The sequence below is a fragment of the Scleropages formosus genome, chromosome 10, assembly GCF_900964775.1.
Source record: "Scleropages formosus chromosome 10, fSclFor1.1, whole genome shotgun sequence".
Classification (NCBI taxonomy): domain Eukaryota; kingdom Metazoa; phylum Chordata; class Actinopteri; order Osteoglossiformes; family Osteoglossidae; genus Scleropages; species Scleropages formosus.
This window is the reverse complement of record NC_041815.1, coordinates 4,840,666-4,862,247: the sequence shown is the minus strand read 5'-3', so window position 1 is coordinate 4,862,247 and position 21,582 is coordinate 4,840,666. Positions and strand designations below refer to the sequence as shown.

General features: G+C 39.8%; 1 protein-coding gene across 3 annotated transcripts; it reads left to right on the top strand.

Moving 5' to 3' along the window:
• The first annotated feature begins 252 nt into the window (after window positions 1–252).
• On the top strand, window positions 253–21,287 carry postnb (periostin, osteoblast specific factor b). Of its 3 annotated transcripts, XM_029255704.1 has the most exons (21): window positions 253–403; window positions 1,794–1,892; window positions 6,592–6,656; window positions 6,980–7,137; window positions 7,304–7,468; window positions 7,576–7,722; window positions 7,983–8,124; window positions 9,315–9,527; window positions 9,821–9,955; window positions 10,511–10,659; window positions 10,905–11,041; window positions 11,399–11,529; window positions 13,106–13,236; window positions 14,801–14,903; window positions 15,177–15,244; window positions 15,754–15,799; window positions 15,946–15,969; window positions 17,907–17,963; window positions 19,211–19,293; window positions 20,292–20,319; window positions 20,908–21,287. In XM_029255704.1, exons 1-19 carry the CDS (start codon window positions 285–287, stop codon window positions 19,276–19,278), a joined length of 2,157 nt encoding a protein of 718 aa, XP_029111537.1. In that variant the 5' UTR covers window positions 253–284; the 3' UTR covers window positions 19,279–19,293; window positions 20,292–20,319; window positions 20,908–21,287. The 3 variants fall into 3 exon arrangements, with proteins under 3 accessions (XP_029111537.1, XP_018620360.2, XP_018620367.2); XM_018764844.2 differs by having other exon boundaries at window positions 20,292–21,287; XM_018764851.2 differs by lacking the exon at window positions 17,907–17,963 and having other exon boundaries at window positions 20,292–21,287.
• Window positions 21,288–21,582: the final 295 nt, after the last annotated feature.

Genomic DNA, 21,582 nt, shown 5'->3' with positions numbered 1-21,582 from the left:
AGTACGTAATGACATGTTGCCTGAGATGTAACAGGCATCGTATGAAACCATCCCCAATGTCAATAATGACACTGAAAAATGTTGATTCTCTATTATGGGTGAGGATGAGGGAGCAGTCTTGCAGGGGTTTGAGGGAGGTGGGGGAGACGAGGGGTGGTACTGGGAGAAACTGGACTCCTGTGCCATCCTCCCACTACAGTGGCCCTGTGATATATAAACTCGCAACTTCTGCTGCAGCTTCCATTTCTTGCCTCTGATCCAGGCAGACGGAGGAAGGGAGAAGGATGAAACTTGTGTTTGCTGTGGCCTTCGCGCTGTTTGCGCTATCCGCCCTGGATAGGGTGGATTCCTCAGCCTACGACAAGATAGTCACCCACAGCAGAATCAGAGCCAGGGACCAGGGGTAAGAGCAGCTAAAAGAACAGCTCAAATGTTACCCGGACATATGTTCAGCAATACATTAAATAATACAGAGGCAAATTTGAGGACTGTTGAAAAAAGTCTGAAAAAGTCTTTCTGATGGAAAAGACATTTTAAAGTTATTAAAATTTTCTCAAGCATATTTGCTTTGCAGTTTTAATTAGCCTTTTAACATAACTTTTTATGTATGAAATATCTGTTTTTGTATGTGATCAGAACTAAAAAAAATAGCAAAGATCATCTTTGAATGTACACAGATGCTCCTCTACTTACAATGTTTCAACTTACGATTTTTAGAAGTTACAGTGGCGCTATGGCGATACGCATTCGGTAGAATCCGGACTTCGAATTTTGAATTTCGATCTGTTCCCGCGCTTGCGAAATGCGATGTGATACTCTTTCCCGATGTGGGGCGATGGCAGCGAGCTGCCACATCCACTCATCCACGCTCACAGTCTCTGTAGGGATCACGCCAACGAGTGTAAAGAACTGATACTGTGTTGAAAGTGTTTTTTTATTTTGTCTTTTCATGTCCCATCATGTTTGCTAAACGCCCATGTGTGTCTCCTGCTTAAATTTTCCCAGCTGTAGGCTATGTCAAGTGTTCTGAGCATGTTTAAAGTAGGCTAGGCTATGATGTTCGGTAGGTGCGGTACTTTACTTTTTTCCGACTTAGAGTTTTTCCCACTTACGCTGGGTTTATCGGAACGTAACCCCATCGTTAGTCCAGGAGCATCTGTATGTGTAAAAATGTCATTTCAGTTATATTGTGCATAAAATTTAAATATTGTTCTGCATCTGGTTTATTATAACATAGACATCCCAATATTAAAATGAATAGCATTGATAATATTACTATAATATTAACAACACTATTAGTACTAGCGAAATAGCCTCTGCTTTGTCTGTCAGTAAGTGAAGACTTCATGGTCCCTCTCTGATCTGGAGTGCTGACAGGATGGTATCCACTAGTTCTGTTTGTGCTTCTTGCAACTATTAACAAATATCAGGCATTTCTGTCCTGTGAAACTGTAGAAAAAGAAGAACACATTGAACTTCCCTGAGAGGTTGACTGAAATTAAAATGCATGTTTAAATTTGAATTTAGTAATAAATTGTTTTTTATGTGTTATGATAAATCAGAAGAGAATAGGTTCTTATCCTGGCTCTAAAGACACAATATATTTACGGCTGTTCATTTGGAAGTGATTCTTGTAAGAGTGACCTGAAAGACCACAAAGACAAAACACCACAAAGCATAAATACCACCACAATGTCAGAATCACGAGAATGACCTTACAAATAATGAGACAAGCATAAGATTTGCTCTCGCTGTCGTACTGATCTCTCTCCTAACCTTTCCCTTCATCACAGACCCAACGTGTGCGCCCTTCAGCAGGTCGAGGGAACCAAGAAGAAGTACTTTAGCACCTGCCGGAACTGGTACCATGGGAAGATCTGTGGAAAGAAAGCGTAAGTGTGAGGTCATCTGTCTGGTGGACAGTTTGGCTCCAGAGCAGTGTTGGACATCTGCTCCTCTCCTCTGAGCCCTTTCTTGATGGAAAGGTGTTGGAGAAAGTACAACCTACAGCATTCTGAAAAATAATTTTACTCCACAACATACTAATGTAATGTCAGTGTCAGTTTATTAGCATTCTTTCCATCATGTGCTTCCAAGGTATGTGACCTACATTCTGTCAAGAGCAAAACCAACTGCACCGCTTTGCTTTGTTAGAAACATGCATGCATACTGCTGTAGGCTTAAAACTACACCAGAGGGTCTGCTTATGTGCTGCAAAACAAGATTAAGTAGATCCCAGAAATTGTAACTTCAGCATGCTTTTACCACAATTCCAGTTACCTAAGTTACAACCCCCGAGGGATGTCTGAGGGATTTATTTCTCTTTTTCTGGGTGTAGATATAAATTATTTCTGAACTGCATCCATTATTGGGACATCTGAACTGCAACTCAGGGAGACCCCAAGCCTTTAATGACCTACACATTGTGGGAATAATCCTTAGTGCCCACAACAGGGAGGTTCTCAATCAAAAGTAACTGCAAGTATAACAATCTTTACATTTTCTCATTTAGCTGACACTTTTCTCCAAAGCGATTTACAATATTAGTCTACCTGCCTAACTAATTATTTACCCATTTATACAGCTGGGGATTTTTACTGGAGCAATTCAGGTTAAGCACCTTGCTCAAGGGTACTACAGCTGGAGGTGAGATTTGAACTGCCAACCTTTGGGTCCAAAGGTAGCTGTTGTGTTAGTAATATGTTCATGTTAACAATAGAACTGTAGCTCTCCAGTCCAGCTTGGTGTGAAGAAGCTACTGTTGTGAAAATGTGAATCTGGTTTGGATTACAAGGAGTGTGAGAAGCCATCAAAACAAACCGCTAGAACTGAGGTTGTTTGGACTGTACTGTGGGAGGCCATCCTGAACCATGGTGTTCCACATTGGTCTCATCAGGACATTTTGTGGAGTGTGGTCGCAGGAAAGGAGCCCCACTCAGTCTTGTCATATAGCGTCACCCACTGGCTTCCTGCCCCAGCTGCTAACTGTCAATTCAGCAGCCTTGTGGCTTCTCCATCTTCTTTGGTTACGCTGTGTCTGCAGTTTCCTTGCCCAATGGAAAGCGAAGAGTATCGTTCTGGGGTGTTCCGTGTGTTCCGCATCTTGTAGTACAAGAGCACGTCCAAGGACTCCTGGCTCTGGTGTCAGAGATGCACCGTTTCCCACTTTCTTCATGACAGCAATATATAGGTGGAGAATGACAATGAAGCTTTAGTTAAGACTTTTAAAATGAAGCAGTTATTTTGTCTCTTACTGTTATTAATAGAGAGGAAGTAGAATTACACCATGTCAAGGTAATTTTCTTCTTTTTAGTCACATTATTAATGTGATAACAGTGCATAATATTATTTCACCACCACTGCTGGCATGCATGAATTCACGAAGAATTAAGACAAGCTAAAGTCACCGTGTTATTAGATGCAGGAAGATTTCATAGACTATCCCATAGCATTATGTAAATCAATCATCTCTTCAGTGAATATATTGTCCTTTATTAATATTAATAGCAAACAATTTGACTGAAGTTTTTTTTTTTTTTAATTACACCTTACATGTTTTACCTGATTAGCATCATGGGAAAGTCATGTAGTGGAAGCAACATAAAGATCAAATTAATTTGTCAGGAATTTTCTGGAAGTCCCTCAGTGCTGGCTTTTCCTTATATAATGATGATCTGCTGTGCCAGCAGTATCACAGTTTCCTCCTGTAAGAGTGAGGAGGGTGTAAGTCTGTGTTTCTATGGCAGCACATGTCTGATTCTAGCAACACGTCCACATCTGCCTTCCCCCGTTTCAAGAACAGGACCTTATGGAAGAGATTGGTGATCGACATTGCTGGGCAAGTCAGACATATCCATTTCACCACTTTTCCACTCTCCAGGATACAGGCGTTAAACAAACCGTCTTTGAGCATCTCACGTGTTGCTTTCTTCTTGTTGTCCTGGAAGTCTGTTTATGATTTTGCGCTTAAGGTTTCTTTCCCCGCCACTCATGCTGAGTGCCTCAGGGACTGGCTGCGGAGCCATCTGGTTGTAGTTCAGAACTCAAACATGTTGAACCGCTTTCATGAGGCAGGAGGGTTCCCAAGCTGCTTCTGGATCTTAGGATAGGTTCTGCCTTCTCCCCACCCACCATTCCCCCACTCCTCACCACACTGTGAAGATCTCATTTGACACTGCCATTAAGATGGTTGGCTGTGACTGACAATTCCTGGACCGCTAAGTGGTCTTTAGTGAACTTTGCTTCCACAATTTCCTCTAATGATGATCAGTCATTGCCTGCAAAAACGGAGGCAATTGTGTCTTTCTTACCACATCGGACACGCAAGTTGGTTGTGTGGGACCTTAAAGAGAGAACTGAGTTTTTTAAGTTTCCATCAGAGAACTGGGTTTTTCATATTGATATACTTTGCAGAGTGCCTTGAGATGGACTGGCATCCCATCCTGGGTGTGTCCCCTCCCCCTTCAGCCTTGTGACATGTGTTTCCGGCTCGCCGCAACCCCGCTCAGGACAGGTGGTTGTTGACATTGGTTGGTTGGTTGGTTGTTCTTTGCAGACTATATGGTCTGAAACAGTCTTCATGGTTCTGTCCGTTGATTTATTTAGGAGCAAACTGTGGAAAAGCAGTGTAATGTTTGGTACCATAGAACCCTTAATTTAGTGGGTTTTTTTTCTTCAATCAAACATTGTTTTAGGCCATTTCATAAAAATTTGCTCAGTGTTTTAGCAGGCTAGAGATGCATATCATTAATATGACATGCATTGCAATAAAGGTGGTGGCTATGTCTAATTCGAACCAGTTCTTATGCAGAAGCAAATAAAAACATGTTTCTGACAAACAATTTCAAACAAAATTGTTTCAATGTGGATTAGTATTCTGAACAAGATACTGGACAAGCTAAAAAGCTGTCGAAAGAAACACAATTAAATTTTGCCACGAAGATTCTTGCTTGTTATGTGTTGCAGAACCTCTTGGAATCGACATCAAGTTCATTTTAATTGGACCGAAAAAAAAGAACAGATTGTCCTTGGACAGTGTTGCAGGAGTATGACATAAACATATCAATGCCTGGCTGCATTCATGACCTTTTGCAGTTTCACTTAATTTGTAAACTTACTTTGAGTGCAAGTTTCTCAGGGATAACATCTCATGGAAGACAGCAGCAAAAAAGAAAGCAAAAATCCCTATCAAAACTTCAGACTGAAGACTTAATCGGAACTAATGTTAGTGAAACAGAGGACAGCAACCTCAAAACTGCAGGCAACTGTTTTTGCTGAAGATTTAGTGCTGCTACTATTAAATTTATTTTTAATAAATAGGATGTCAAACTTATTTCTTATTGTCACTGTCGTTCTAAACTACATAAATTCCAGTTTGTTTTCCAAGCTCATTCAGTTTTGTAGAAAAGATTCAAACCTCTTTTGTTTGAGTTGTTGCAAAAGATGTTGCGAAGTTGCTACGATGTTGTCAAGGATTCTGACAAGCAAGCCATTTCATTAAAGTCTTCTGCATTCTACATCAATAAATAAAGTTCCAGAGGTTAACCACCCACTTAGTCAAGGATTAAACAAATGGGTTTTTTTTCAGACATATGGAGTGCATGTTGTGTTTATTCATTATACAAAGGAGAAGACATAAAAAGACAGCTTCTTTGTAGTTGCTCAGATTAGAATAGTGTACCTATATGAGGAATGTTATAATTAAATCAATATGGAGCATACAGTATAGACCTTGCGTATGTTCAGACCTACTGATTTGTTCATAAAATCCAATTGTTTCTGATTAAAATAAAAATATTGCCCAGGACACAAAAATTTTATCTTGAAGTAAACACATTATTAACTATTGAATTTTGTGTCATTATTATACAGTAAAAGGAATGCACTCACATGCCAGTGAATTTATATAGTACATATCTGACTAATTGTAATTCATACAAGGAGTTCCATTTCTGGCATGGAGTCAAATGTGTTCTGCTAATCTATTATAGTTTGTACAAAATTATTGCAGCTGCAGTTTATTCTGTTGCCTCTTCAAATTGTGGTATAACAGTCTTGACAAAACCAAATATAACTGTATCAGCATCATAACTTAGTGTAGATTAGACTTTCATACAAAGTGAAGTGGAGTTATTACTGGTCACTCTGACATAGCCACCCTAGGTTTAAAGTGGGTCTTAGATTTGTTAAAGGTTTGTAAGTGTTCAAAATCCATTGAAACTTTTGTTACAGTACATAATATCGTCTTATTCTGAAATACACACACACACACACATTTTCTGAACTGCTCATCCCATTCGGGGTCATGGGGAGCCAGAGCCTAACCCGGCAACACAGGGCATAAGGCTGGAGGGGGAGGGGACACATCCACTACAGGACGCCAGTCTGTCACAAGGCACTCCAAGCGGGACTCAAACCCCAGACCCACCGGAGAGCAGGACCTGGTCCAACCCACCGCGCCACCTCACCCCCTGCAGTATTCTAAAATACTTAAGTCAAAACTTTTTTTCGTGATAAGGTCATGGAAATTGCTTTTGACAAACATCCTTGCCCAGCAATGGGGAAATATAATTCATAATGGTCTCCATTCAGGGTGGTGATGTACGAATGTTGTCCAGGATACACGAAGCTGGAGGGGACGCGAGGTTGCCCTGCAGGTTAGAGTGACTATTCCTTTCTGCTTTTGACTTTCAGCCTGAGCAAAATATTATATAATAATTTATTATGATAGAAGAATTTTCATTGTTAATTAGTCTTTTGATGAATGTGTATCATTTTCACATTTGAAAATATTCTCAAAAAATTTGATATTTTCTGCTATATTTTATTTTGATACTCCTGTCTTCAAATTTGTTGTTAACTATGGACTAAATATCTTGTCTTAAAATCTGTGTAATCTTCTTGCCTTAATTACACCAGTGCTTACATAAATTTAATGTTCATTTGTACAATCAGCATGTATTTGCCCCTTTCTTTTCAGTGGCTCCCATTGACCATGTGTATGGCACACTGGGTCTGGTTGGCACCACTACCACCCAGAAATACTCTGAGACCGCAAAGCTGAGAGAAGAGATCGAGGGCCCTGGCTCCTACACCATGTTTGCCCCCAGCAATGATGCTTGGGAGCTTTTAAACCCTGTAAGTTAGTTTCAGATGTTGTCACGGGTGGAAACTTCACAGGCCACTGTATTGTTAACATTTGATTTTCTGTTGGGATTCTGCCCATCCAGCAGAAGGCAGTAGCTCAAGTATATGTTCTTATCAGACAGAATCCTAATGTTTATCTTCTTTGATTCATCAATAGACAGAAAGGAGCTCCTTGGTGAACAACGTGAATCTCGAACTCTATAATGCTCTCCATTACCATATGACTGACAGCCGACTGCTCACCAAAGACCTGAAGGATGGCATGATGATCCCGTCTATGTATCTTGACCTTGACTTTTTCATCAATCACTACCCTAATGGGGTATGACTTTTCACAGCAGCATGAGATGAAATCATGTACTGAGCATAATTTTGTTGTAACATGCCGATGCTGCAGTCCCGAGTTTATAACAACCAATAACCCTGCAGGTAGTGACGGTGAATTGTGCCAGGATCATCCATGCCAATCAGGTGGCCACCAATGGAGTGGTGCACGTCATCGACCGTGTCATCAAAGCTGTGGGCAGAACCATCCAGGACATCGTTGAAAATGACTCAGAGCTCTCCTCCCTGAGCGTAAGCACCAGCACTATAGACCAAGAGAACATACCCTGCTTGTATGATTCCAATATTTAGAACAGTGTAATAGTTCATATGCCAGTTAGGATGTTCACTGGAATCATGAATGTATAAATTGATGTTATAAAGCTTCAAGGAGAAATAGGAATGCATTTTATCTTTAGTATTAAATTTAAATGCTTTTGAGACATTTAGATAAGACGCAAACTAAAGGCAATGAAATTATTACTAATAATGATGGCTCTATTGAAACGCAGTCCATAGCCATGGATGCTGGCCTGCTGGAAAAGCTGAGCGAGCGGGGACACTTCACCTTGTTCGCACCGACCAATCGCGCCTTTGATAAGCTCGACAGAGAGGTCCTGAGGAGACTGAAGGGAAATAAAGATGCCCTCAGAGGTACAGTACTGAACAAGGGCCCGAGGCCTTGGCTTCCAGCCTTCAGCAAAGAGTGTTGTTTGTTTCTGTCACACAGCAAGCATCACAGCAGTAAATACATTATAAATCAACACACGCTGTTCACTGTCAAACCTGTACATCTATGTCTGTCTGTATGAGTGTGTACGAGTGTATGGGTGTGTTTCTGTGTGTTCAAAACTATCTGTGACTTCACTTGTTTTTAAATAAGACTGATTTGTCATTGCACACAAATCCTCCTTAGAAAAATCAGTACCTTAACTATTGTCACATGTCTAGATTTGTATAATGCAGTGGAGTGGGCTGAAAAAAAAGTTGTTCTACAGATTTTCTAAGTTTTCCTCAAGGGGAAATAGCACTCGAAATTTTTCTATTGATTTCTGTAGCAGGTTTCTAGTCACTGACAGCTCGGCATGCAACACCGTATTCATGTTCTGGGAGATTCAGTGCGCGAAGTGTGTCCTAACTAAAAAAGGTGTCAGAAACCCACAATATGTTTGTATTGGGTTTAAACCAGAAGTGAATATTGTCAGTGTTTCTACTGTGCAAGGGATCAGAGGTGATCTTCCAAGAACACATACTCTGATTTTCGTCCAAGTACAGTACATAGCAGGGAGCCAAATCCTCGGGCAGGAGGAAGGACGTATTTCTTCTTCCAAGTTTCTTTTAACACCATTTAAACCTGGCACAGACTCAGCCTGTGGTGTGTTTGGTAGTGTTAGCAGAGAGGAGAAGCCGTCAGGTGCCATCTTGCCTGGATTCCAGGTGACCACAAGATTGCTGGGAGTCCCATATTTTAATTAAATAGCAGAACCAAGACCTTACCCTTAGATATGTCCAAATAATAGTAAAATACTGATTAATTTGAAAGTTGATATTTTGTGGTTTGTCTAATGCTTTCATATAAAACAGCTTATAAATTTTTTCTTGCATATTTCAGTGGAATGACTGAAGTTTGCTGTCTTCCTCAAAAAGATTTTAACTTTCAGGTTCAAAATACATGTTTTTAGTCAGCATGTTACCTGCTACTGTTGAGTTTATGCCTCTGAAATCATGCACTGGTTCATGCTCTGAGAGGCATTGTGATTCATCCAGTTGTGCATCACTGTATTCTTTCCTGTTACAATTGCCATTCATTTCCTGGTCGTTATGGGTTCTCCATCCCTCTCCAGCCCTGCTCAACTTCCACCTTCTGGACTCCATGTTGTGCGCTGAGGCCATCATGGTTGGCGCTTCCTACGAGACACTGGAAGGCCACAACATTGAGATAGGCTGTGATGGTGAGAGTCTAACCGTCAACGGGGTCAAGATGGTGCTGAAGAAGGACATTGTCGCTACCAACGGTGTTGTCCACCTGATTGATGAAGTGCTTATACCAGACTCAGGTGAGGACCCATGTCATGGTTCCAGACTCACAGATAACATGGGAATAGATTAATGGGTAGATGAGAGGTTCCTCCAAGATACTGAACCATTTGATGTCAAACTTTGAGTTCAGAACACCCACTCACTGTTTTCTTGTTTCATGCCCACATAATACAACATTTGTTATCTAGTTTTCCATTTTACTTCATCGACAGATTATACAGCCAAGAACAACACTTTGTGTTTTCATTTTATGGCAACACTCCATACAGGAGCCGATGCTTAACATGCTTTGGTTCTCCTCCCTTCAAAGCCAAACAGGTGATGGAGCTTGTTGGGCCCTCGCAGGCCATGTTTGCCGACATGATATCTGAGCTTGGCCTGTCAGCCCAGATGAGATCCAATGTGGAATACACCCTCCTGGCCCCATTCAATACAGTCTTCACTCGTGAGTGCTAATCCCTGGACTCCTCCACAAAGTGCTGTTTGAACCTTAATGAATTCCAAAGACATTTCAATATCTCTGACCTGTTGTATCACTTTGCTGGTATCATCAAACCCAAATAATAATGTCAGTGGAACTCTGCAAGAAAGACACTCAGTTTTAGTAGTTATTACTTAGTGTTTCAACTACTGGCACATTCCCACGGAGTCTAAAACTCACACTCCTATGGCCAAGCAATCAAACAAACTTGTGCTAGAGTGAGTTTAAATAATGTGTGTAAATAGGATATTCAACCATCTTTGATAAGCACGTATCTGACATACTATGCTTTATTGTTCTTCAAATTTTTTTCCCATAGTGACTAAAAACTGCTTTCTCCAAATGGAATGTCTGAAAAACTAGGCACAAGAAATCTCACAGTTTTAGTTGTAGTCGATTGCACTGCTGGGCAAACCAGTGTGCTTTGGTCAGATCAGTTCAGTACTATAGGTCGGAACAATCAGAACTGGAGCTCCATGTATCCCAACTCTCTGCATTACTCTTTGCCCTTACTCACAGAGGAAGTGTTATCCATGGAACAGGATGAGCTTATGATCATGCTACAGAATCACATCCTAAAGAGTAAGGTGGTCCTGAGCCAGCTGTATGATGGCCAGCGCCTGGAGACCCTTGGAGGCAAAACTCTGAGGGTGTTTCTTTATCGTACGGTGAGCTCCTCTCTCGAACCATTTAGCCTCACCCGTGTTCCAGGATAGCCACAAAACTTTTGCACAAAAGAAAACCTACTGAATTTTATTGCTTTAAAATTAATTTGTTGGAACTTCTAATATGCTCTTCCTCATCTGTACTTAAACATAAAAAACTTGATGATAGCAGCCTCAGATTTGGCAAGCTGTGCTCAGTTGGAGATGTATAGCTGTGGCATAATGACTGAAGGTACCATGTCCCACAGGCCGTTTGCATTGAGAATTCTTGCTTGGTAAGGGGCAGCAAGGAGGGCATCAATGGTGCCTTGCACCTCATGAGGACCTTCATCAAGCCAGCTGTGAAGAATATGTTCCAGATCCTGAAGAGTTCTGGGCGCTTCAAGTAAGCCTGCAAGTAACCGGCTGACTAAACTTCTTAACCGGATGTCATTATGGCAAGAACACTAGTCAACTAAGTCTTCCATTATATTTACATTTACATTTATTCATTTAGTAAACGTTTTCTCCAAAGCAACATCATACGAACTCTGTGTCATGTTATGAACCCACACACCTTATTCGCCAAGGCAACTTACACTGCTAGATGCACTACTTACAGTGGGTCACTCATCCATACATCAGTGGAACACACTCTCTCTATCACTCACACATTATTTGAAAACCAAATGACACACGCTACTCACTAATGTAGTTGCCACAATAAAGGTCATCAGATGTGTTTTGTTGACCTTGGTTGCAGGATCTTCTTGTCCCTTATGGAGGCCGCAGGCTTGACTGATATCCTGCGACAGGAGGGCAGCTACACTCTCTTTGCCCCCACAGATGATGCATTTGTGGGTCTGAGCCAGCAAGACATTGCAACACTGAAAAGTAAGAGCTTGTTTGATTTTTCTTATTTTATTAACAACGTTAAATCTCTCATCAACAGTATCATCGGTAGTGAGTGGTAGCTTGACTTCCACTTTCTAGTAGAACATCTAACGTTGCAGGAGTTATGCACCAGTTGAGTCGTGCGAAGTGTTGAAAGAGTCAACTAGAACTAGAAAGGCAACAACTTCCAACAGTGACCGCATTCCCATTATCTAATAATCAAGCTGTTTTCCAAGCCTTTTTGAGCAATTGATATTTCCTGACTCTGTGGAACTGTTGGTAAATATGTTAAAGGTAAATCAGCATATCATGTATTGCTGATGCAGCACCACACCTGGGCAGTCGGTGCGTTTGGATGTGGGTTTTTATCTGGCTCAGTCAGTGTGGAACTTGAATGTTTTGCTCCTGTTCACATGGGTTTCTACAAGTTGCTATAGTTTCCTCCCACAGTCGAAAGAGATGTGTTTTAGGTGCAGGGGTAACTAAATTACCCTTAGTCTGTGTACGTGTGTGAATGAGTGTGTTACATTGCACTGATTCATAAATGAATTTATAACGGTAGGGACTTTAGTGTTCTGTATCTAGCACTGTAAGTCACTTTGAACCAAGGTGTCAGCTAAATACCAGATAATAATCATTGTATATCTCTTTGGAAGAAAATGTCTGCTAAAAGAGTAAATGGAAATGTCACTGTTAATTTGATGCCGACTCAAAACTTTCCAAGAGTGTTATGATGCCTGACATTTTGAGTGTTCGTTCGTTCGTTCATTCATTTATTCATGATCATCTGACTAGTGTAGGGCTGTGGTGTTCCAGAGGCTCTCCCAGAAGCATGCTAGATAAGGCAAGGGTATTCCGCATGGGGCATAAACCTGATTTTTCAGTTATGCTGGTATTATTATGATATTTTTTGTGCAGCTTTATACTCACAATCTCTGCGTCCCATTTGGTGTCAACCATTTTTACGACTGAAGTATTAGTGAGAGCTACCTATTACAGATGTTTTATGAGAAAGATAGGAGTCACACAGATAGGTTCTCTTGTCTCTGGATAGTATGAATTCACTTTCATCAGTCTGAAAGCCAAACTCAAACTTTAAAAAAAAAAGAAACTTTAAAACTGGGTGGGCTGATATAGTTTCAAAGTTCACCGGGTGGCACAGTGAGTAGTGCTGCTGTCTCACAATAGCTGGGTGGTACGAAAGGACATGAGTTTGATCCCTGCTCAGTCTGTGTGGAGTTTGCATGTTCTCCCCATCGGGTCTGCATGGGTTTCTTCCGGGTGCTCTGGTTTCCTCCCAGAGACATGCTGTTCAGGTTCATCCATAGTGTGTGAGTGACACAGAAAGTGTGTTCCACTGATGTATGGATGAATGATCCAGTGTAAGTAGTGTATCTAGCGTGAATAAGGTGTGTGGGCTAATAACACTACATTGGAAGTCGCTTTGGAGGAAAAACATCTGCTAAAAAAATGTAAAATTACATGTCCTCTGTTGGTAAGTTTTTTGATTTTGTTTTTGCTGCTGGACTACAGTAAGTTGGGACACAAAAGTTTGAGACTGTTCTCTTGCAATCAGGTGACGCTGATGCACTGAAGACCTTCCTGCTGTACCACTTCAGCAAAGGCATCTTTATCGGTGGAGGACTAGAAACCGGAGTCACCAACCTGCTCAGCTCTCTGCAGGGGAATTATCTCAAAGTGCTCCTTGTAAGTAGCAAATCCTTCCTCACACATGCTGAAAACACTTTGCACTATGCATTGAAACTATAGGCATCCCTTGTGAAGCAAAGACAATTCTGGCAATCAAGTCAAATGTAATTTTTTCCATAAAATTAGCAGAAAAGGAATTATAGTAACACAACATGTGACACAGAAAGGGGAAATAAAAAGGGATCAGCAAATGTGTTACATGATTTTGCAATGAAGAGTTCTTTTTAGAAAAAAAAAATACTTTGAGCCAACTTAGAACAAGCAAATTGTTTTACTAACGTAAGGAAAACCTGCATACGTGTAACTGTTTCATGTAAAATACGCATTATTTGTGGACTTCCAAGTCCTCAGAACATTTGAGATATTATGCGTAATTCCCTGATGTAATTACTTACAAAGTGTGTTTTATGTAGTTTACTGGGTGTGCCTGGGGAAACTTAACACCCCAGACAATTTAATTAAATGAAACTATGCTTCCTGGAGGGTTAGCCGTCCTCAAGCAGCTTTATGGTGTGTTTTAATAACTCTGAAATGGTTTATAAAATTATAAGTTAAAGAATATCTTTGATCTGTCTTTTCATCCTAATTATATGTACTGGGGGGGGCGGTTCAGTGGCACAGCAGGTTTGATTGGATCCTGCTCTCCAGTGGGTCTGGGGTGCAAGTCCCGCGTGGGGTGCCTTGCGACGGACTGGCGTCCCGTCCTGGGTGTGTCCCTCCCCCTCCAGCCTTGCGTCCTGTGCTGCCGGGTTAGGCTCCGGTTCACCGCGACCCTGCTTGGGACAAGCGGTCTCATACAATGTGTGTGTCTATATGTACTGTAGGTCCTTAGATAGGTGTTACTGCTATGAAAATTGTGTATATTTCAGCGCCTCTACGACAGTCACTATTCTGTTATTCTTCTCCCATTTCGAGAAACAGAAGTAGTGTGACTGCTAGAGGCAACTGACTAATGCACAAATACTCACTTTCCACAATAAAAAAAAAACTTGATATGCAAATGAAATAAGTAATGATTTGAATAATAAGTAATTTAATTAACATATGTATTGTGTAAAAAAAGGTTTCAGCGAAATGAAATTCTGCAACAAGCAGAAAGAGCTGCAGGAGACAGCAGCAATGTTGAATGTAAATGTTTTGTAAATGTTTTTTGAAAGCCTTAGGGTCTTCAAAACCTGGCACACTGGGGGGACAGCGGGTACAATACGTTATGGCTGAGCCTCCCTCGTGCACTGTAATTTACCTTATTTCCCAAGCAGATGCTGGAACTGCAGGATGTGAAACATTTATCTGGCTTGTCAAAGGTCTTTATAAGTGAAGCAAACAGCAGAGCATGATGAGGTTCCGGTCTGTACATCAGTCGCAAGCTGAGAGGCTCTATTGGCTCTTATTTGTGCTCTATGACTTTGCAGCACTGCAGAATTTCAAAACATGTAGTGCTGAAGTTTTTTCTGGCGTTTCTCCAGGGTGTGTACCTATGCTGAACAATTAGTTAAGAATATAGACGAGTGTTAAGTATTTACTATATTAAATAATTAAATTTTTTTCTGATTCCTTTCAGATTAACAACACCATTTCGGTGAACTCCATGCAGTTACCTGAAACAGACATGATGGCGACAAATGGAGTGGTTCATTTTGTCAAAACCTTTCTTTATCCTGGAGGTGAGTTTTACAGTTGTTGTTCTTGTGTCTCTCGGAAGTTCAGGTGAGGGCTTAGGCTGCAATGAGCTGCGAGCTATTGACGCAGCGGGACAGGCAGGAGTGCGAGCTTGCAGGAATGAAATATGATTCTCGAAGACAGAGCTTTCAGCGGTCAGATGAGAGCTGCCAACTGCATTTTCTTGTTTCGCCATATTGTCTGCGTGCTGACCCGTCACGGTTGCTCACCGCATGTTTTTCTGGTCATGTCCTTATCGTCTACATCTAACTGAGCAGATGTGCCAGTGGGAAACCAGGAGCTGCTAAGTCTTCTGCAGAGAATCATTAAGAACATTCAGATCAAGGTACCGTCACTGGACATGTCAGAGCAGGAATTTTGCGTTACCTTCCCACGTAGACAGCACCCATCTATCCTCTCATATGCTGCCGCAATTTGAAAGTCTAAAAGTAACTCACCTGAAGGCAGCACTTTAGTCATGTGTACGCCAGATTACAAATAATAACATGTCAATTTAAAGTAATGTACAAATGCTTCATTTGAGTATTTTTAAATATATATATATATATATATATATATATATATATAATTTTTTTTTTTTTTCTCAGCCTTTTTCCTATATTGGGACCTGATGCATATGCTTTTATCATGACTGAAGAATGCAGTGTTGGTGGCCAGTAACCATAGAACAGAACAGCACTGCAAAGTAATAAACATGAACGTCATCTGCTATTCCATTGGCTTTATTGCCGTTGCAATTAGGAAATTAGTCATAGCTTAGTTCCAGCTGTTAACTCGTAGTGGTATGGGGAAAAAAGTGTATGCATCCATCTCACAGTTTCCTACTCTTTCCAGTATGTCCCTGGATACAGATACAAGGAGATTCCTGTTACCTTCATAAGTAAGTTCATTATCGTTTGTGTTTCCTCCGCCGCTGAGTTTTGTGTATGTGTTAGACAGACAGATGATCCTGCCCTTACAGAACCTGAAGTGGCCTTCTGGCTGACCCATTTGATGACTGATTTCAAAATGTTTCTTTCGTTACAGAACGAGTTGTCACCCGTGTCCCAGGTAAAGTAAGTCTTTAAACATGGAGTTATGAAACCGCTTTGAAAGAGCTATAGTCCTAGGATAGGTTTATGATGGGAGATTTGTTTTCTTTAATAGACACCTGTCAAAACAAAACTTTGTGAAAAGGATGAAAGGCTATCCGCATTTCTAAGATGTGGAGAACGTAGAAATATTCTTAGTTTTTATCTGATAAAGGTAATGAAACCCATTTGTAGTTTTTCAAACTGTCAGAGAAAATAGGAGTCATGATGCTCTCATAATGATCCCTGTTATTTTTCTTCAAATGTTTTGAATGATCTGACCTTAAAGCATTCTTTTTCCTCCAGCTCCAAATGTAGCTGTAACTGCGGCAAGAAAAGCCTTGCCTTCTTTCTTTGAAACAGTTACATAACGTGTAAATTTTATTCTGCAGCAGGTTCTACTTCTATGTCCATCTTTTAAATGTGCAGATCAATTTTCTTTGGTAATTAGGTGTTGGGCAACAAGTTCACTTTTAATCTTCATCTAACAAGAATTTATGGCTTGTGAAAACAAGCCTTCTTAGTATTTACTGTATCTTGAAGCCTCAAAAGTCTCCTTCAAGCATTAGCCTTGATTGAGAGGACCTTGATTCAGTGTTAGAATGCAAAACACATCTGAAACATTACTTCTGCTGGAATGTATTTTAATGTAGACTTACACTTTGTGAAACTCATCAAAAACAGCTTCTGAACTTAGGAAACCCCATTAATGCAGAAGGTGCAAATGTATACAAGTTATTACAGTTATTGAACTTATTATAGTTATATCAGCCCGATTCTTTCCAGTTGTTTTCACTTGGGGATTTTATACATATCCAAATATTGTTATATAGAGAGCCTGTTTTCACACGATCACACTTCTCTTCCAATTTATATTGCACATTTGTGGAGACTATACACTGCAAAGTGTCTAATAAAGACACAGCTGGTAGTGTAGTGCTTAGAGCCACTGCCTTTGAACCCAAAGATAATACTAAGGAGGTTTGAATCTAACCTCCAGCTGCAGTACTCAATAGCAAGGTACTTAGCCTAAATTGCTCCAGTAAAAACACCTAGCTATATTAACGGGTAAATAATTGCAAGGTGCTTTGGAGAAAAGCATCAGCTAAGTGAATAAATGTCATTACACTGGGCCCCCAACATATAGTTCAAACACAACTGGGACAAGAAATTGCAAATTAAAGTATCCTAGAATAAATTAAATATCCTAAATTGATGTTTTTTGTAAATGAAATCATTACACCACGCAATAAAAGCTTAGTTATACAGTCTCCCCTAAACATCAGAAAAAACTATAATTTAAAATTTATTGAAAAGCATTATTCATTATCTTTAATAACTGAGCAAGGTTGTGTGTTCTATAACCTATCGTGTTATGCGGCAAGAAAAACTGCGACTGGAACAACAGTCCGTCGTCACTTTTAATTTATCATCATTTTTTGAAATGACATGTGCAACGTTTGTCAGCATCTGGCCACTTTTAGTTTGCTTCATTATTAGTACAATCACTAAAAGCTTAATAATATATATGAAAACCAAAATAATTAATAACTGAAGATATTGTACGTAAATTCCTATTTAACGTCAATTGTTCCTTCATTTATCCCATAATCATGTGCAAAGCTTGTTGTCTTGTTATTGGCACCAGGCGTGAGTTTCTAAAATTACGGCATAGGGATGATAAACTCAGCCCCTGGTTGTATTCTGTTTGGGTGAATTTTTCCTCCCAGCTGGATTTGGAAACACAGCTAAGAAATATTTTCAGAAATAACATTTCTGAAAATAAACAAGTGGGAAAAAAATACAAATGAAAGTAAATTAATTCACTGAAAAATGTCCATACCTTCAAGAATTTGTAACTCGAACATACATAGTCCAAAGACCAAGTGGTCAGTTTGTACCACTTCATGTGTCTAGATATGCGACGCAGGCAACGGGCCGCTACTGGGGGCGGGTCTTCCCGTCCCCTTCCAGGTACCCCACACAGATGCCAGCTAACCACACCTCACCAGGTTCATGGGAATGACATTCACGCTCACTGCTTTGGCTCGCCAGCACATACAACAGGTCTCTTTTATGGCCTAGTAAGTGTAGTGTCTACCGCATAGATTCTTTCAGCAGTCCTTGAGAATCCAAACCCCATCAGCGATTGGCAGCTCAACATTTCCTAATTACGGAAATTCAGAAATTTTATAGGTCAATTCTGATGTAAAATGTAAAAATGTATTTATTTTAAAATTAAAAATGTATTAATTCCAAAAGAGATGAACGCTTGTGCTCAGAACATACTTTAAACGTTGAAGTATATTTTCTAATTGAATTCTAAACTCAAAACAAAGACCATCTTTTAAAAAATGAAATTTTTACTCAAAGAACTCATTAAAGTCTGGTCAGCTGAGCATCTTCAGTACTGCTGAAAGTTCCCCATGACAGCTGCTTCAAGTGTGCCGGCTCCACTCGCTTTACCCAGGAACTGAGTGTCACCTTGGGGTCCTGACCGTCCATGGTCGTCTTCTGCCTCAGTTTCAGCTGTGCTTCCAAGCACCCCAACATGGGGCCCCTTGTCGAGGACAGGCCACGCTGAGAAGGAGCTTAACCTGAGCAGTGCAAAAAACCACACCTGCATGTGCATGCCTCACCCCCTCACCCCACATGGAGCACCATTGCAACCGTTACTGTACAGCCAGTGGTGGTCGTGAAATAGTTAAAGGGCAAGATCAAAGAACACGATCAAAAAGACTCATTCTCTGATACTGGCAGCATTTTTCTTCTGAACAAGGGAAGAAATATTATCAATGCCAAATGTGTTAGTAAAAAAAGATAAATCAGTGGAAAGTATATATATATCTTATCTCCAGATGTAAAACCTGGAAGGTTTCATGACATTCCTAGCTTTTAAATCAATTAGAGATAATTTAATTCATGTGTAGTGTTCCATGATGTCTTTTGAAATGAGTTATAAGAGTTTTACAAAGATCTTATTTTCATCCAAAGAACTTCCTTAGGGCCGAGACAACATAAAAGTCTTGTTCAGTAAAAAGTCAGCTTATCTGTACATAGGAAGAAAATTCAACAATGCATTCACACCATTCAGTAATTGTGGGGTACTGTGTTTAAGCATTAAAGTCATTTAATGCCTTTCACACTGGCCGTATAGTAAAGGTGGTATTAAAGTCTCTTTCTCAGGTCTCATACTCTTCATTCTTGTCGTACCTTGCCAGTTACTAGGGTGATTCAAGGGCCAACCACTAAGATCACGAGGGTCATCGGAAGAGGGTCACAACAGTGACCAGAGCCATCCAAGGTATAGCCTGAAACATGCTAGGAAAACTGGTTTTTGCCTTTTAGTGTATGTTTATATACATAGACATTTTTGTTTTTGGAATATATTCTGAAAAATCTGCAGACACCCCTCAACTTATGCAGATAAACCGTTCTTCAACCCCTTACATCAGTCAAAAGTCATGTATATCAGATTCCCCCCTCCTCCCCCACCATTCAGCCTACCCTAGCCTAGTCTAGGCATTTCTTACAAACACAGGTATAAAAAAATTACACAATATAATTCTCTAGTAAATGTGAGACATGTTAGATGTCTGTCATATTATTATTGTTCTTTACATGCTAGCTGCTCCTTTCACGTGCTCCTTTATACTTGCAGCATCCTTCACTGTCGTATTTATAGTCAATACAGCTAAACCTGGTTCTCGTGCTGTAGACAGTAATCTTTGTCCACCTTCATACCTCCTTCTTATGTTTAATTTCATCTCCAAATCGATAACTGAAGGCTTGCGAGACAGTTCTCGTTTTTATTCAAGCGCACGTTTGCCACCAGGCTTTGTGAATAATGAAAAGGGTAAAAAATATGGGAAAGAAGCACTACACTAATGAGAGGAGATCCGTTCACTGCTCAAAACACATGGGAACTGGGAAGATTCCTGCCTTGCCGACTTGCTCTTAACGTATTTCAAATGTTTTGCGTAAGCGCTGTCTGTAAACAATGTGTATGCTGGGAATTTTTTACGTAAATCCAGATTTACGGAAATCAAATTTACGTACGTAGAGGGGTGTCTGTATTGAAGAATAGGACTGATCTTCAAAAAAATCACTTTCCAAATATCAGATTAATAAGTGTGAAATCTTGGACACCCACCCAAGCCCTCAGTCTTCTATTTGTTCAATTTATATTTCAACTGTCAACTTTCTCAACAGCCATATATTTTGGTTTCTAATCACCTTTCTCCCATCAGTCCTTGACCCTGTGAACACAGAATCAACGTCTTTCTCATTCTCATTTCCCAGGATAACAAGGCTAGCCTGACTCTACGAGGTGAGAACACAGTGAGCATGACTCACACAAGAACGTCCTTCAGCAACCAGAACTAGAAATGGTGAAAAAACAATAAAGGCACTGACCTTGTCAATGCTTAAATGCTGAATGTCATTTTGAGCTGAGAAAATAACTTTAAAATCCTTCAAAAGAGAAAAACCCTATTTTAAAACTCATTGGCAATCTTCCAAATAATCATTTGCTTGGTCAGAAAATGTATACTGTGTGATGCTATGAAATTATACTGTTTTCCTAGAGTTTACAAAATACATGGAGATCTAAAATTTGCCTGAAATTTTTTTTGAAAGGTTTTCATATGTAAAACCTTAATATCAGCTATTAAATGCAGATGGTTTAAATACATTCATGGGATTTTATATTCTTACCAATATTATTATTTGGTATAACTTCAATAAATATGAACAAACTTAAGTACACAGTTTAGAAATTCCACAATAAGCGGCATAATCTCCATGTTTCAATTTTATTTTAGAGTTTCATAAAATTTTTAAATGCTGAGGTCAATAAAAAGCCCCTTTTTGATGATCAAAAATATTGAATGAAATTTTTATTCCATTACTTTTTTAGGTTCCCTTTTGTCAATCAAGGTATCTTCATTTGATGTACGAAATGGAACTGGGAACTAAATGATAACTTAAAAATTAACCCAGTCTTATGCCTTTTATAGAAATTACTATCAAATTAATGGAATGACGGAGATTGATAGGACCATTTACCTCTACATTTGTGATTTTAGGGTGCTCGCATTCAGATCGCAGAATGCCTTTTTTTTTTGCTCTCAATAAACAATACTTAGCTACTTCACATAGCGAGGTTTTTCTGTAAGGTTTGTGGCTTGCCTAGACTGAATGTTTAGTCTAGTGTTGTGCTTTTTCAGAACTCTGTTCTCTTTCATATTTATGCTTATATTTTACTGTTGGGTTTGGTTCAGAAACAGACAGTACCAATACTGCAGTTCTCTTGCAATACAGCACAGCTTTGCAAGTTATTCTGCTTTTATTGGGCTTTGTGTTCAGAAGCTAGTGGTAATATTTGGTTGGATTTTAATTTTGCCATAGCTTTAAACCTGTCCATGCAAATGTTCCAGTCATTTCAATAAATAAGTCATTTTTGAAAATTTGCATCCTTTCTTTATCACCAGAAGTGCCGCATCAACATGAACTCTCTGTTCACTGTTTGCTCATTGCATCAATGTAGAACCTGTATGAACTGAACTCAGATCCACTTTTTATCATTGTAAGA